The 16,200-nt window shown below is 36.0% G+C and overlaps 1 protein-coding gene and 1 long non-coding RNA gene across 33 annotated transcripts in view; one reads left to right on the top strand and one right to left on the bottom strand.

Annotated features, from left to right (window-relative positions):
* SORBS2 (sorbin and SH3 domain containing 2) overlaps nt 1-16,200 on the bottom strand; it is a 183,735-nt gene that overhangs the window by 20,619 nt on the left and 146,916 nt on the right. For 19 of the 29 annotated variants that reach the window (XM_086889030.1, XM_086889037.1, XM_086889025.1 and 16 more), the window contains 3 exons: nt 8,880-8,932; nt 8,016-8,203; nt 1,409-1,497 (listed from right to left, as the gene is read on the bottom strand). In XM_086889030.1, the coding sequence (XP_086745156.1) occupies nt 1,409-1,497; nt 8,016-8,203; nt 8,880-8,932 (330 nt within the window). Of the gene's footprint in view, nt 1-1,408; nt 1,501-4,216; nt 5,777-8,015; nt 8,204-8,879; nt 8,933-12,648; nt 12,706-14,822; nt 14,907-16,200 lie in introns of all 29 variants that reach the window. The other 10 variants (XM_086889021.1, XM_086889022.1, XM_086889041.1 and 7 more) reach the window with 3 other exon arrangements.
* The window catches only part of LOC147653021 (uncharacterized), an 84,705-nt gene that overhangs the window by 65,997 nt on the left and 2,508 nt on the right, over nt 1-16,200 (top strand). For all 4 annotated transcript variants that reach the window (XR_015286830.1, XR_015286829.1, XR_015286831.1 and 1 more), the window contains exons 2-4: nt 4,556-5,684; nt 6,815-6,962; nt 7,323-7,432. This is a non-coding gene — a long non-coding RNA (uncharacterized LOC147653021). The remainder of the gene's footprint in view (nt 1-4,555; nt 5,685-6,814; nt 6,963-7,322; nt 7,433-16,200) is intronic.

Below are 16,200 nucleotides of genomic sequence, written 5' to 3'. Positions count from 1 at the left end.
GAATTGTCTTCACTATAATAAGAAGTCACTGAAGTTATTATAGGGATCATGTCAACTTGAATTTTGCAATACTAATAAAATTTTTCATTACAGATCTCTTTCAAATAAGATAGCCTAAATTTAAAAGCATTTTTCTGTTCCTTGCTGTTATTAAAAATGGTCTTTTAGGCAGGGGGGATATTCATATCAACATATGCTTCATATCAACTGTAGCTAAGCCCTATTCAGTCTTTCCTGATTTTGATACAGCTGGTATTGTAACTACCAAAGCAAATAGCAGAAAAAGTGGATATTAAAAGAAGAGTGGAGCTGCTTAAATACAAAATACTTTGAAATGTACAAAACATACTGGAAACAGAGATGCATTTCCTCTTTCATATTTTTAAAACTTTTAAAGTGATCTTAAAAATGGCTTGTAATTTAAGTATTTTATGTATTTTCAAACTTAAAGATGACTTTCCATGTCACAAGATTCTTCAAAAGAAGCACACAACATGGCTCCTAGAATTTTTTAGCTTGTATTTTGTAATGAGAAGTCTTTTGTAAAAAAATCAGACTTAATCTAATTACAACAATAAAAGCATTTCAGTGGGGTATAAATGGATCTGAATTCAGTTCTAACCATACCATCATTTATCAAAGTATATATAGCCAAGAACAAAATCTTATATATTAGCAATTAAAATACAGTAATAATTTATGCTGTTTGGAGAGCATTTATAATTCTAGATCTACAAGCATTCTTAAGATACAGAATGATATACTTTATTTTTCAATATATACTTCTCAGTGATGCTTTGTGTTACTTTAAAGCTGGTATACCTGCTTCCATTTCCTCTTCCAAAGCATGACTACAAGCAATCAGTATCTAATTACACCCACCAACTGCTACAGATGTTAGAAATTGCTCTTAGGATAACTGGTTTTGTCTAATCCACTAACAGCAGTGGTTTGCTTTCCAAACAGAAATAATGGTGAAATATAGATGTTTTGTATCAGTTCTGAAACTACCAAGGCAGTTTGTGTAATACTTTGTATTTGTATACATAAAGTATTTGTGTAATACTTTGGGTTTCTAAAAAGCCTTTCCCCAGTCATGTCTCTTATTTTTCTCGGTTCCAAACACACTCCAATCAGCTGTGACAGAGCTGATCAATAAATAGTGAATTTATGTCAATATCTATTTAATAATAAACAGAAGAATACAGTTTATCTTGATAAACTGTAAAGCTTGATAAAGCTTGATATTTGAATTTATTGAAGTACCAATCTTCTTAATGAAAAAGGAAGATGCTGTTCCTTTTGTCTGCATTATTATAATTTCTTAAAACCAACACAAATCTTGTCTTAAATATGTTACCAACTTTCCATATGGATATTGCTGCATTATTTATTATTGTATCACTACCTCTTTGTCTGTAGTTCCTCTTCTCTCCCTTGGAGTACATCTTCCCACATCAGTGAAAGCAGAAGAATAGCTTCCAGGAGACTCCTGGTCTACTGAAAACAGAAATTATGTGAAACTATGATAAACAAACCCATTCAAATCTGTGATGCTGCTTACTTTCATTTAGAGGGGTGAAGAGATACTGAAATCTATTATTTTACATTTAACAGAAAGAAAAGCACATATATAATGGTTAAGAGTACCTTTAAAGGAAAAAAAAAATAATACTAACTTTAAGCAAAGGCTAAGGCCATCCTCTGATCCAGAGCAGAAGAAACTAGATGACAGAGGATCGAAAGAGCATATTTATGCCTCATTGTGGAAAGGGATGCTCCCCTACTGGGCCAAGTGGAAGACATGACAGCAGTACTTGGACTTCATCAGGCTGCATGACATTGTTTTGGAATGCCAACAATGTAAACACATAATTACATGCACAACACATGATTCAAGCATGCTTCGATGACAAAATGTGAACAAACATTGTTTCCTCCTAAGTGATCTAAGATGCAGTTCTACTTTACCAGGGGCACATGTTAGGCAGCACAAGGGAATTTAAAAGGATGTTACTTCATAAAAGCAACTCTGTTTTAAGAGATGGAATGCAAATCATATTAGTCACCAATCTATGTGGCAGACTTTTTCTGAAGCACAGTTTACCAATGTTTATCACAGGATGGTGAATATTTTCTCATGCTTTAATAAGCATAAAATCAAAATCTTATACATTCTATAGCTCTGCAAGTTCCCAGTGTGAAATGAAAATAGAACTATTTAATGAACTGCCTCTTAACTTCTGAGATGCACTGTTTTAGTCTCCTACTACCACAGTGGTACTTTCTAGTGGAAATGTGATTCATGTTTGTCTTTGACATCATTCCCACAATCTGTTGTTACCAAGCTCATACATTTCTAAAGAAATAGAAGTGGAACAAAGAAAACAATTGAAAGCATCTCATCCATTCTAATTGGTTGTTGGCTAAGCCACAAAAACTTGGGGCTATTGATAAATACAATGGAGGTAAAGAGATAATTTTATTATTTATTCCATTGGTTGTAAGCATGTCATTCCCAGTATCTTATAGCCCCGGTTGTGGACAGCTTTTTTGATGTGGCACATAATCCTGAATGAGGATATACATCTACAGCATAAACCTAAAGATACAATGACTCCAAACACATCTATTTTTTTTTTTTTTTTTTGATTTCTAGCAATAAGATAAGGATATTGGAAAGGAGTGAAAATGCAGGAGCTTTAGGACAAACATTTTCATTTTTTTTCTCTGCAGCTCCTTGTGCAATCAGTATTGGTAGTTTCCAATCATCTGCTATGACCTTCAGGTCTCTGTATGGCAGTAAGAGACACACACAGATCCAACAGAACACGAAACCTGATTAGAAGCAGAGCTCAGTCATGACTGGTGCTGATGGAAACTAACAGAATATTCTGTTTTACTCATTTTCCATGCTACTTTAGGGATATTAATATTGACAGAGTGTATTGCTTTCCTCATACCAGGCTCCTTCATAGCTGCAAAAGCTATTAGAAATCCATATTTCCTTTACACTATGGATTTCCTTATTTTCACAGACTGTAAAATTCTCATTTAGCAACTATAATACGTGACCAGAACATTTTTCAACAATTTCACACTCATCGTGTAGTATTGTCTGCCAGGGTTAATCATGGTCAGGCCTCGAGTATGACCAATCCTGAACTGTATTTTATAGCTGGTTTTTTACACAATCTTTTATTCTAAATGTGTCTATTAGAACTAGTTAAGAAAAGATGGTATAGCTTCAATTCTGATTTCTCTTGAAATATTTATTATTGTGCTTCTTGTTAAAGTTTCACAAAAAAATGTGAGAAAAAGGATTAGATGGGTCTGATCAAATATTGCATAATTTCTATATTAAAGACATAATATTCTCTTATTATGAGAATAATAATATTCTCTCTTACATCCACTTGGGATTTCAAGAATATCTTTCAAGTTATTTTTTCTTTTTTTGATTAAAATAGAAGAAGAAAAAAAGAAAAAAAAGAAGCAGAGCAACAAACTACTCAAAGCAGTGACTTTAAAAAACAGATTGATCATACTTATCCTGACAATTTAATTCAAGTTTTTATTATTGAGAAATTCCCTTCTAAGAAGACAGGACATGTCTCAAAAATTCATAGACATTTTAAAATTCTATGGAAAAAATTAGTTTTGCTGCCACAGAAATTGGAAATTGTATTGTTTGAACAGTGGAAATGGAAACTTCCTAAAATTACCTTAACATCTATTCACAAAGTAACACAAATCAGTGGATTCATAAGGAAACAGAATCAACTTTCTATGATATTGGCAGAATTAACAGTATTTTTATCACCTACATTTAACAAAATTATGTAGTAAAACACAGATTTAGATTATTTTTTTTTTAGTGATGAAGGGTTATCTGCATATTGTTTTCAGTTTGATCAGCATCTTATGATGCATGAATTTATGACGAATAATAACATCATTATAATTTATAGAACTAATTTAGTTTCAATTAGTTGAAATGCACTGCTACTTCAGTTGTCCTGATTACTGTATTTTGTGAATAGACAGCAGATTTATCTATCCTCAACACCTATGTGAAAATGATGTCCTTCACTAAGAATTTTGTGGGATGAAAGCCTCTTATAGATGACACAAAGTGGAATGAGAAAGGGTGGGAAACACAGGGAGTAAGGTTGGATAAGTCAATCACAAGGATAGAGGAAGAAAGTTAATCCACCTTGGAAACACAGTGCACTATCATTGTTGTTAGTTGCATCCATGTCTGGAAAAGAGGCACTAAGAGGTAATCTTCCACAATCATTCTGGTACAGTGGACAATGGATAGCACCATCTTGAGGCAGTGGATGAAAAGGCTGGTGCGTGGGACTCTTTTTCAGAGCTTTAAGAGATGAATTCCTTTCTGGAATGTCTGGAAGCAGCTCAGTAATAAGTCTGTGTAATATACTGTTGTCGGGCAAGCTTCCCCGCCTTTTTTCAGCTTTAATTTGGTCACAGATGTCTTTAAGTGCAGAATCTAGTGCTTCAAATACAGATGACTTGCATTTTTTCTTTTCAGTTTGTTTTTTAGGAGCTGCACTTTTTTTCCTGCGGAAAGGCACTGGACTGACGAGGAATGCTATCTTAGACAGGCCAGATTCTGCTTCCTGTCTCCTTGGATCCTCAGTGGTTTCTTGCTTAGCCCTTTCATGTTTTAGCATGGTGGTGAAGCGGGTGTAGGATGCTGGGCATCGCCCTTTGCAGGAGCTGATGAGATGCCTGTGGTGGTGGTGATGGTGGTGGTGGTGATGGCCTGATCCATAAAAGCTTTCAGATGAAGTGAAGGAAAAGTGATCGAAGTCACTTTCACTACAAAAGGATGAACCCTCTATCTGGATAAAGTCACTGAGATCAGAAACCACTCCATCTTGATCGCTGTCTGAAAAATCTATATGTGATCGTTGTGGCTCATCACTGGTCACTTCAATATGAATTGGCACCAGGGTTTTAGACTTGTAGCTCCGTTGTACCTGAGAGGGATGCCTGACTGGAGATTCTTCTTCCAGCAGGGATTCGATAGAAAATCGCCTCTTTGGACACAAGCCATTTTTAGGAGGCTCTAACGTAACAGTTGACAACATGTCATCACCAAGGTTCGGCATTGATTTTGACTTCTGAATTAACTTTTCGAATTCAGATATTCTGGTTGGCACCATGTCTCTGGGCACCTCCTCAGTAGAAGACTCTCTCCAGCCTTGAAGAATACCTTTGTGCTGTTCTTTTTCATACTGCAGTATTCTGGACTTGACAGAACAAATCACTTCAGAATTCATCAAGTCCTTGCGATTGATGCGGTGCATCTTTTTGTACATCTTCAGGAAACCTGGAGCATCGTGTGCAGATCTGTGACGAACTCTTGACCTACCACTACCACGGCCCTCAACATAAGGGGAGTTCCAGTTCATTGAGCAAATTTCTTTGGAGTCCTCCTCACATAACAGAGAGCCCATGCTTTCAGCCTTGGCCTGTGCATCGGGATAGCTATCGTGATCATCTGTTAAGAGGTCGTCACAGCTACGAGATTTCCTCTTTGGAGAAGCGGTTTCCTCTGTGCTACTCCAGACTTCTGCATTTTGGCGAGTCATTTGCCAGCCATTTTTGTAGCTGGTTGCCCTTCTTGAATCATTTGGAACAGCTAAATGTTGTCTGTAAGTGCTACAGTAATCTAATTCATTTGAGGTGTTGTGGTTGTGCACCGAGTAACTTAAAAGGGATGGATATACTTTGCTAATATCCCCACCTTTATAATCCATAGAGCAGCATGGTAAAAAAGAGACATTGCCAGAAATTAAAAGATTCAGAAAGTTGGAATTAGCATCAGTAAGTATTAGAAAGACTAGAAAAGAGATAGCAATTAGCGCATCTATCAGCTTAGGTCAGCACATAGTTTGTTACAGCCTAGGACAGCAGAACTAATAATTAAGTTATTTTCCAGCTGCAAAAATGCACTCATCGTAATTTGAACAACAAAAAGAATTCCTTGTTAATTACGGAGATGTTATCTCCTCCACAACCCCTGCCATCAAAGCAACATAAGAAACCAGGCATTAACTGGGGATTAATTGGGATTTTTAAGCAGGTTAACAGACAATAAAAGCTGCAAAGGATTTAAAGATGAAGCCATACAACAAATCTAGACCTCAGGGTAATACAGATTCTTCTACCTGGGCATTCTGAAAAAGTTGTTTAGGATTTTTAACCTGTATAATGCTCAGAGTTCACAGCATCCAAATAGTTTAAATATGGTTAAAATAAAGATAAATCTTTGTATCAGATCAAATAGGAAATTTCTCCAAGTCATTCACAGGTAGCCTGCTCCTTCCCTGTGTGATAGCACTGAAGGGAGCAGTGTTTTGTACAGCTTTTGCAGGTCAGAACAAGGCAGCTCAGGAAGTGCTATGCAAGTGTAAAGGAAGGTGCATCAGTTTACTGATCCTAACCACAATGTAGAAGTAAAAATAACCCTTAGATTGACTTCCATAACAAAGGCCTGAGTTTTCAAGCTTTAAGACACATTTTTATGTGCATGGTAGATCTAGAAGACACTATGAGACAAATTTGGAATGGTGGTCTTTCATAATTGTACTGAACTTTCAAGAATGGTCTCAAGTGGCAACATTCATTTCAGGAATGATGCTTCAAACAGCTCAGTCTGCTTTCTAGAAAAAAATTGAATCTAGATTTGATTTGGGTTCAAAATTCATGCCGATCAAATAATTTATAATATACTCCTTCTTTAACAAATTGGTTAATTTCAAGAAAAATTAACGTTCTACAGGGGTCATAATGCTGGGAGAGAACAGTGTCACCTTCTGAAAGCTAATTGGCTGTAGAAGATATTCTTAATGGAAGGATTTTCAAACACAGGAAGTTCTGAAGTCATACTCAGTGCTTGTTATTGGTGGTGGAGTCAGAGTCACATGCAGGCAAGTGGACTTTATCAGTTTTTTACTGCCTGGCCTGGTAAACCAAATGGATGAGTTAATCCACTTCTAAAATTACTGCTATAACACTTTAAGGTTTTAAATGTTTAAAATACATTTAGTTTTCAACCACCTCACTCTTAATGCTCCTCACTGCTTTTCTTTGACACATTCTGTTGCAGCCTGGATATTATGTTCTTTTCACTGACAATTTACAGAAGTTTACTGATTAGTTTAACTACAAAACAGAGCAATTGAGATAATAATATTAATAATTTGAACAGAAGCAGACATATTCTATGCAGTATTATACTATATATTACTTCTATTTTATGCTTTGCTGGAAGTTTTTTGTCTTTCTAGAAAAATCCATCCAAACCTCCAAACCCAAATGAACAACTGACTCTGTGATCTCTTTCCTGGGGAGACGTGGAAAACAGTAACAGGATGGCGAGTTACTTGCCAAAAACAAGGTAATTATATTGTATCAACTGTACTAAATACTTCCAAGGATTTAGAAAGTAAAAAAATCAGACTATGGATGCTTTTGTGATTAAATTAGGTCCTGATAACTATGGCTATTTGCTTGATTACATTAATAAAAAAGTAATAAAGTCCTGATAACTGACAATGTCTAAGATATCAGCTATGTATTTAAAAGGTCTACTATCCTGGAAACACATCTTTAATCTTATGGGTTATTTGTCTCGATTTACTTTGTCAATCTAATAAAACTAGTATTAAAATCATAATAGTCTAGTAAGGGAGTAGTAGAGTTAAAAAAATGTTTATATATTGTGGTAGAATTCATATCATAGTCTTTTAGTCAATTCTCTTTTGTTAGAACAAGCAGTTGAAACTGGAAAATTTTTGTTACAAATCCACCTCTTCAGCTTAAAATTACACCCATAAGAGTAAACAAGTTAGCCTTTCATGAGAGGCCCCTCACATCACATTCCCTGGGGCAACACACCAGCAGCAGGAGACTATTGCTACCAACACATAGTTCAGCACATCAACAGTGGTTTTCTGCTAACTAAAATGCTCTCCTCTTACCTTTTGCTCTTGATGGAGAAGAAGGAGATGAGCTAGTTAAAGGCTTCCTAAGGGTGGTAGATGGGCCCTGTGTGTCTGTACGGCCCAGGTTAGGTCTGTTGGCGTTCTGATCACTGTGTGCCCTCTGATGACTTACAGTAGGTTCTGACTTCCTTCGCTTTCTGTAGTCACTCGCAGTGCTTGCAGAACTACAGAAAAAAAGCAGTATCAGTGGCAGTCTGATTCTGAGATCAGAATTCAGGAATCTAAGAAGTAAGGTCACAATTAAATTATTGGTTTATAGATTAAAAAATGCCAAAATAAATAAATGAAAAGCACATAAAGGAAAGAAGCTCTGGTCTTACACATCTTACAGCCTATTTCTCAGTGAAAAGATTGATTTGTTCTTAACCTGATTGTTTTAAAAGTTTTACACAACATTACTGTGCAATTTTCTTTGAAATAAATGCATTGAGTTCTTTTAGACTATTTTTTGCAACTAGAATTTAAGTGCAAAGATAGGAAAAAGACAGAGATCAAGAACAATCAAGGCAATGCTTAGGAAAACAACACTGAATATTCTGCAGGCAGTAAGGGTAAAGAATAAATCACTGCTGTTGAGAGAGAAGCTTAGGGATGCTAGTGGGAAGACCCAGAACACAGTATGGTTAATTTGAATGTAAACACTAAGTCCTTGTAAAACTAAAATAAAATCTACACATCGGTATCAAAATCAACACTCTCTCCAAGCATCTAATTTGCCAGTAGCTCAGAAGGTGAATGTTAAAATATGACTCTTCACAAAATCTGTTGATTTCAGGTCCCAAAGAAGACCATCAGGCTGGATAATCTGTGTCTGTTGAAGTAATAGATAGTATTTCTTACCTGGAGGGCCTGTCCAGGCCTCTGTCTGTTGAATAGTGATGATACAAGGAAGCCTGTGAAAAAAAACACATGGATTGTTATGTTTGTATTTGAAAAAAGAGTGACAATTTTTGTTTATCATGTTTGAGGACTCTTTGTTACTCTGTCGCAAATCCTATAACAACAGCCATGATGGTTAACATCCTGGGCACTCCATCACAGACACGGCAACATTTCATGAGAATAAATTATGCAGCTTTTAAAAAGCATCATTAGATTTCATTTCCTATTCTACTTAAGTAATATTTTTTTCCTTAAAGCACTGCTAAGTAATGAGCCCTAATCATGCTTTTCTATACACTTTTCAAAACCAGAAACAGAACAGCTGAAACAAATCTTTACTATAAAAACATAAAAATCTGAAAATCATTCCTTCATGTCCATGTGAGATCTGCAAAGTTTCTCCTCATCCCTCAGTTACTCACCAAAATCCCACAGTCAATAATAACAAGAAACTTTTGTCAATCCCATGACGTTTGTGGTCAGCAACTGGCCTTATATACCTTATAACCCTGGTAAGAACAGTTCTCATCACAGAACATTAGTCATTGCTTATGGAGTTGCAGATGTAGCTACTGCATGAACACTGGAAGATCGAACTTCCATAATTGTATTTCTAATACAATGTCGACCATGAATGACTACTGATTTTAAATCAACCATTTCAAGCCTTCAGTCAGAATTAAGTAATATTACAATTCTGGTAACCAGGTATGATTCTAAAATGAACTGTATGGTTCCTGGGGTATTTGTTCATGGGTACATGGCAGTCTGGTTCAAGAATTAAACTTCTTTCAAGTTCCTGGCATGTCATTTCAGCTTTCCATAACCCAATGGACTAGAAACAGAACTATTATACACATTTCTAAGGTGCAGGAAATATTTTTCCCCCTTAGAGAGAGTCTTGTTGGATTTTTCCCTACATGGAAAAACCTTTGTCCTGAAGCACTGCCAAAGTAATGGCACTCATGGCCTGTCTAAGTCCTTTCCTTTGTAAGATTCTTTTTTCCCCCAGTGATTTGATTTGCAAGTTCATGAACAGAAATTCACCCAGATTTGTTAACTGACACTTAGGTACACCTCCAGAAGTCACCAGTAGTCTTAGAATATTTGGGAAAAGATTTTGTAGGACTGTGGGACAGGGAGAGCCACACAAACATGCCACAATATGAAACCAATGTTATCTAAAACTCAAGCTAAGATAATTCCAAATGTTCATGTAGTTCATATTTTCAAGTTTTTCTTTATACCTTCTGAAGGCTTAAAAGTACTTTGTGATGATTTTCCCATCACTCTCCAAATTCACTGATTTTAAGATATATATCCAATACTATGAGGTCTGTCTTCAATAAAACCATAGGAGCCAGACTGTTGTCACACCAACAGCCAGTATAACCACAGTGAGCAAAGGCCTCAGGTCTGTGTGCTTCCCTACACTACCCAAAAAACACACATTCAGCCTGTCCTGGAAAACATCCGAGTCTCACTTCTAAACTGGCCACAACCATCTTCCTTCTCTTGACCAGTCACTGCCACAGTCTGGAGCCAGCCAGGAAAGAAACTCAGGACCACAGGTGACCTCTCAGAACTGTTGCACGAGGTGGTACAAACATTGCAGATAAATGGTCACTGTGGATTTTTCTGTGCAGATGCCAACCACTTCCACTAGTGACCAATGACCACCTGTGAGGTGACAGTGGCCAAATGGCCCTGAGGCAGTGATTGCTTCCCACCACCTGTGGTAGCTCCACAGCTGTACAGACCATGGTGTCACTCCCAAGGGTGGAGCAGATCCTCTCTGTCTCCTATGGAAGGCTACGGGTAAATCCCACAACAGAAGTCACACCAGAGGGAATTTCCTTATGCACAGCATTTCCCAGGCCATACACAGTGCAAGTGATCAGCCTAAGATGGCTAGAAGTGCCAAAATTGACTGCTGGATTGCCATATGGCTTTCGCTTTTCACCCTTTAAGATTCTCTTATCACCATGAATGTAACTTGCCCTTTTATCCTTTATTTGATGCTGGCTTTGAAGTTTTTTCTGTATGACAGATCCTGCATGTTGCCCATTCTGCAACACTAATTTTTACTACAGGCACATTATTGTTTATGGAATGTGTGGCGTTTATACCTTCTCTCCACAGCTTCACTGATGTGACATATAGAGGAAAGGTAAAAGTAAACACTGTGTGTGGTTGTTTTTTACTGCTTGTTTTACTGTTTGCAGCTGTCCTGTCACCTCTTGGGTGTTTATTGACCTGTTTTTAGATGGCCCAACTGAACACATCTCTCTCATCTCCAAAGATAATTAGCCATCTTCCACAATATCTAACACTGCTCTATTTGAATAAAGGCCACTTGAAAAGAAAATTAAATATTGGAGATGACAACTCCAAACTATCAAATACAGTCTTTTTTGAATAATTTGATTTGGTTTTACTAAAAAAAATGAGATATACATTTAAAAATAAGCATGCATTTTAGCTGTTTTCACGCATCAATGTTTTAATACTGACTAAAAATGGAGCTAAAGAAAGTAGGCAAAAGTAAAAGATAAATAATAAATAGGCTTGTTTGCATGATGGTTATAATACTTTATCAAGTTATTTTGAATAGTCTCCCCTTCTGGAGAAATATTAAGTTGCTGTAGTTTTTGAACAAGATTTATCATATTTAAAGATTTTTAAACTTTCAAAATTAAAGACGGAACTTTTTGTAAATTAATCAAAGAGAAAATCAGTGTTACTTAGCAACAATTTTACCCAGACCTACTGAACACAGAAATATTTCAAAGTCATGTTATGACTTTTAAATTGTCCTCCTTGATATATCGAAAACCAACAGGAATTAGAAAAGGCCAACAAGCATTCTTCTTCAAAGAACTGGGCCCCAAATTTCACAACTATAGTTTTTTCTAGATATATAGAGAGCTTAAAAATAAACCACAGTAAATTGCAAACAATTAACAATTTAAGACCACAATTTGAGTTTAACTTTTGGAGAAACTACAGAAGATGAGAGTGAATCACAAACATGAATGGAGTAAAGCCACCATATGAAGCAAACTTGCCAGCAGAAAATTCACTGACTTTTGCCCTAATTCTGTAAAAATGGGGAGGGAGTGGAGAAGGAATGAAAGCCTGAATCTCTCCCACTCAGAGTAGGGCAATGTCAGCCCGCTACCTGATCTTGATGAATTTTATTTGGAGTACTGACAGCAACTGTCAATCCTGAGCTATAAATTACAACAGTACTATTAATTGCTGTTTTACCTGATGAGCAACCTTAGTCATAAATACTTAATAGGAGAAATGACAGCTTAGCCACAAAGGCTTTCACTTGACACATAGAATTTGCACATAGAAGTCAGATATTTTAATAAAAAATATACTGTGCTGATGGATTAATTGTGCAATGCACTTGCCCAACTCTGAAAAGTGGGAATTTGTCAAAGAGTTAGATACGTATGGAGTATTGTGTAATTCTGGGTGTTAATCTCTGCGAAGTTTTGGGGATAAGGACTCACAGTTCCTAGGATAATAAGATCAACATCCAAATGCACTAGTGATCTGGAAAGATATGAAGACAAAGATACAATGATTGTGAATTAGAAATGTCTCATAGCTATCAGAAGGAAACCACTAAATTTTAATGAACTTAAGACATAAATGGTGAGCATTCCAACCCTTCTTCCCAAGAGAATCATCTGAAAAAGAACCATTCATTTACCTCATAGGAAACACCAGTTGAACTGTCTTGAACATAGTCCAAAAGCTTTTTAGGTGGCTGCATCATAAAAGCAGAAGTGTAGAGATGAAATGGAGTAGAATCAATGGCAGCAAGGAATGAAACATGTGGAAAAGGTGACACAGTTAGAAATTAAGTGTTGACAGCATCAGATACAAAGAGTGACACACATGGGTAGAATGGAAGGATAAATGTGTTATTTTTAAAAAATCTTAATAAAATGTTAGTAACTTTAGGTGTTAAAATTTACAACTGGAATGGCTGAATAAATACCAGCAGTTTTTAATACTGATAGAGAAAAGTGTAAAGCATCACAATTATGCTCTCCTGGAGGAATTTCAATGTATTTTATCTTAAAAGTTATTGTTATCAGTAAAGTATTGTTGTGATACAGTTCATCAGAAGAATTTATCTGTCCTGTTTCTTCCCACCTAGAGGGAGGAATGACAATATGACTTGAAAGGCAGGATAATGGAGATAAAAAGTAATCTGTGACAATGTGATAACATTATAGACCACTGCAGAAATTAAACCCAGATATATTTACCCTTCCTTTGTTTTTAATTTTCAGAGGGTATTCAATGGATAATTCTTTAAAATGCTATGATTAAAACATTAAGGTTTTAAAGGAGAGTATAAAATTTTCTTTCTCTTCTGCTCTCACTGAAATAGCAGAGAGTTCTGATTTTGGCTTATGGTAACTACAGAAAGGGACTAAGGTCTTCCAGGGTGTCCTCCAAAGCGCTGTGTCAAGTGCTCAGACTCCTCATGTAGCCTGGCATGTCACTAATTAAAATTCATATAGGCTTCCAGAGGTTGACAGGGAAAGAAAAGAGTGGAGATATTTTGAATTCTGATACTTTCAACCTCCTGTCTACTTCAGATTTCCTGCCTGCAGCCTGTGGCTTCTGCTTTTTAAACTCAAAAATTCCTGGGATGGATCCTGTGGAGCTATGAGAATGCTTAAAAAGACTGACAGAATGCTTGGGTTTACTTCCCTTCTTTTTCTAAGGGGATTCTAATTTCTTTTAATTTTCCACCTGTCTGGATATTCCAACTATCCTCTTGGATACTCTTCTGGGATGAATACATTTGCTATCCTTTTTCCTAAAGATGTTAGAGTGTACGGAAAGAATTTGAGCTCTGTGGAGCCAAAGAGGGAGTGTGCAAAAGCAAGAGCAGGTGCATCTCCAACCTAGTTGTTAAGGCATTGTGCAGGGATAAAGTGAAACCTAGTTCTCAGTGTTGCCTCAAGGGCAATGTTACTGTTTTACTGTTGTAAAAAATATACAAAAATATATAAAAAACAGCCTTAGGTGCTTAGCTACAATTAAGCCTAGGTATTTGCAGAAGAAATTTGCAAATGCTTAAGAAATCAAGGTGAAAAATTGAGATATTTCTGATTTTTAGGTGTTTCAGCCAGATGGAACTCTTCAGGTTTATAATTTTAAATGTAAGCATTTGCAGCAGGTCTAAACCAGCAGCTGTTTGCCAGAGCCCTTTTTTTTGGGTAAGGGCTACGTGTGAAAATAGGAGCAGAACTGAAGTCTGTCCGTTCAAATAGGTGTCCAGCTTGAAAACAGAGCAAACCGATATCTCTGTCTTCAGGTACACAATATGAATCTGCATATATGCATTTAAGAGATGAAAAAAAGGAAAAAAAAAAAACCTCTCAGTATTTACTGCTATAAGAAGTTAGTTTATGGTTTCATACATTTAAATTCAGATACAGTCCTTTAATAAAAATATATTTTTATTAATTTAGTTGATCTGCAGCTTAGCATCCCTAATGCAAACTGTCATGTTTTTCTGTCCTAGAAGATTGTTCAAAAATAATCTAGCCAAATGCAAAAAATTTAGGCAAACTAGCAAGCATCCCTGTTTAACACAGAATTTATCTTGTTATTAAATACTTACACACTACTATATATCTAATACATACTCCTTATTAAAGCTGTTAGTATAATGACTCTAGCAAGTTGAGTCTATTTCAAAAAAATGCTTATATTCATGGGACTTTACTGCCCTTCTTCAAAAAAAACCCCAACTTACATTAATTTTACTGTCATATACTTGCTGAATTTGGTAATTTAAATAGCTCTTTCTAAAAATATTTTTTCCTAAAGTGTATACATCAATATTCTGCCCTCACTTACCGGACGTCCAAACTCCAGCTCTGAAAAGAACTTATACCAGGGTTCGTTTTCTAAATCTATGTCATCTGGGTTTATGCGATCAGTCTGGAGCAGTTGTGAAGGAAAAGGGAAGGAAAAGGCACACACTGAGCAAAGTGCTAGAAATGCTGTCACTTTAACAACAAACACACAGACATAAAACAAATATGGGGAAAGAAATGAAATAAACTCAAAGAATGAAGATGGTATTAAAGACAGAGAATATTCAAGTGTTCAAGAGCTGTCATTCACTGGTAGCTTTAATACTTTTCTTTTTGTTGATTTTCTTCCAAGGACTGGAAGATGTTAAACATTTTAAAATTACACTTTTAAAGCTAAGAGTGGTTTTTGACCTTTTCTTTAACATCACTGCATTTGTTAATTACATTTAGTGCTGCTAAAGATTCCTTGTTAGGAAGATGGTATAAATGATTGTCTTCTCCAGCACAGGCAGCAAATTGCCCATCTGATCAGCAATAAAGACACAACTTTATCTGTATTGCTTTCGGTCATTCCTTGTCTTCTCACAGAGCATGTTGATTCTGAATCTTGATGTCTTGAAGCAAGCATTGAGCAGAGATAAGGAATATGCATCATGCAAGCATCACTATGTTAAAAAGCCACTTCAGCATATGAAAAGGAACTGGTATATTTTAGATCCTATGTTCAAAACATAGGGAACAAAAAAATTATGCATTCCATAATATTTGTTTCAGCAGTACTGTGAAATGCTTTATCTCACATAGCCTTGTTGACATAATGAAGCATTTTTTTCCACAGTGAAATACATTGTTTTCATCTGAAAATTCTCACAGCCAAGAGATAAAGTAGCAATTGAAGATAGTATTAAGAAAATCCTTCAGTGAACAGAAGAGTAATTGACAGATTTATTCAAGCAGCGTGGAAACATGACAGTGCAAAACAGTACAGCTCTCAATGGGATATGTAATCAACTGTAAACTTGGCTGCATTAATTACTTTCTAAACAGCTTCAGTTTCTTTGTAGCATCTGATGTAGGCTTTCATGCAGCACAGAATTACAATGAATTGCTGGCTTAAAGATCTCTGAAACAGAGAAATCCTCTTGTTAAAGACATTTTTGAATTTAAAATTTGCTTCTCCATAACTCTGATTATAAGAACGTAGACACTAATTATGGTATGCCCTAGAAAGCAATCAAGAATGACACTGGTGATCAAGTACGTAACACTTTCTCCTTGGGAGTCAAACTGTCACCAGCAGACCAGAACAACCACATACAGCTATTTCTGTTTTCTGCAAGAGATAATATTGTGGTTTTGACCATTTCAGGTAATTAAACATCCTACAGCACTTTCCTTGCTGCTTTTGGTGTTACTGG

Source organism: Cyanistes caeruleus, chromosome 5 (assembly GCF_971803275.1).
Source record: "Cyanistes caeruleus chromosome 5, bCyaCae1.hap1.1, whole genome shotgun sequence".
Taxonomy (NCBI): domain Eukaryota; kingdom Metazoa; phylum Chordata; class Aves; order Passeriformes; family Paridae; genus Cyanistes; species Cyanistes caeruleus.
The sequence above is the reverse complement of the archived record's forward strand: the minus strand, read 5'-3'. Positions and strand labels throughout refer to the sequence as shown.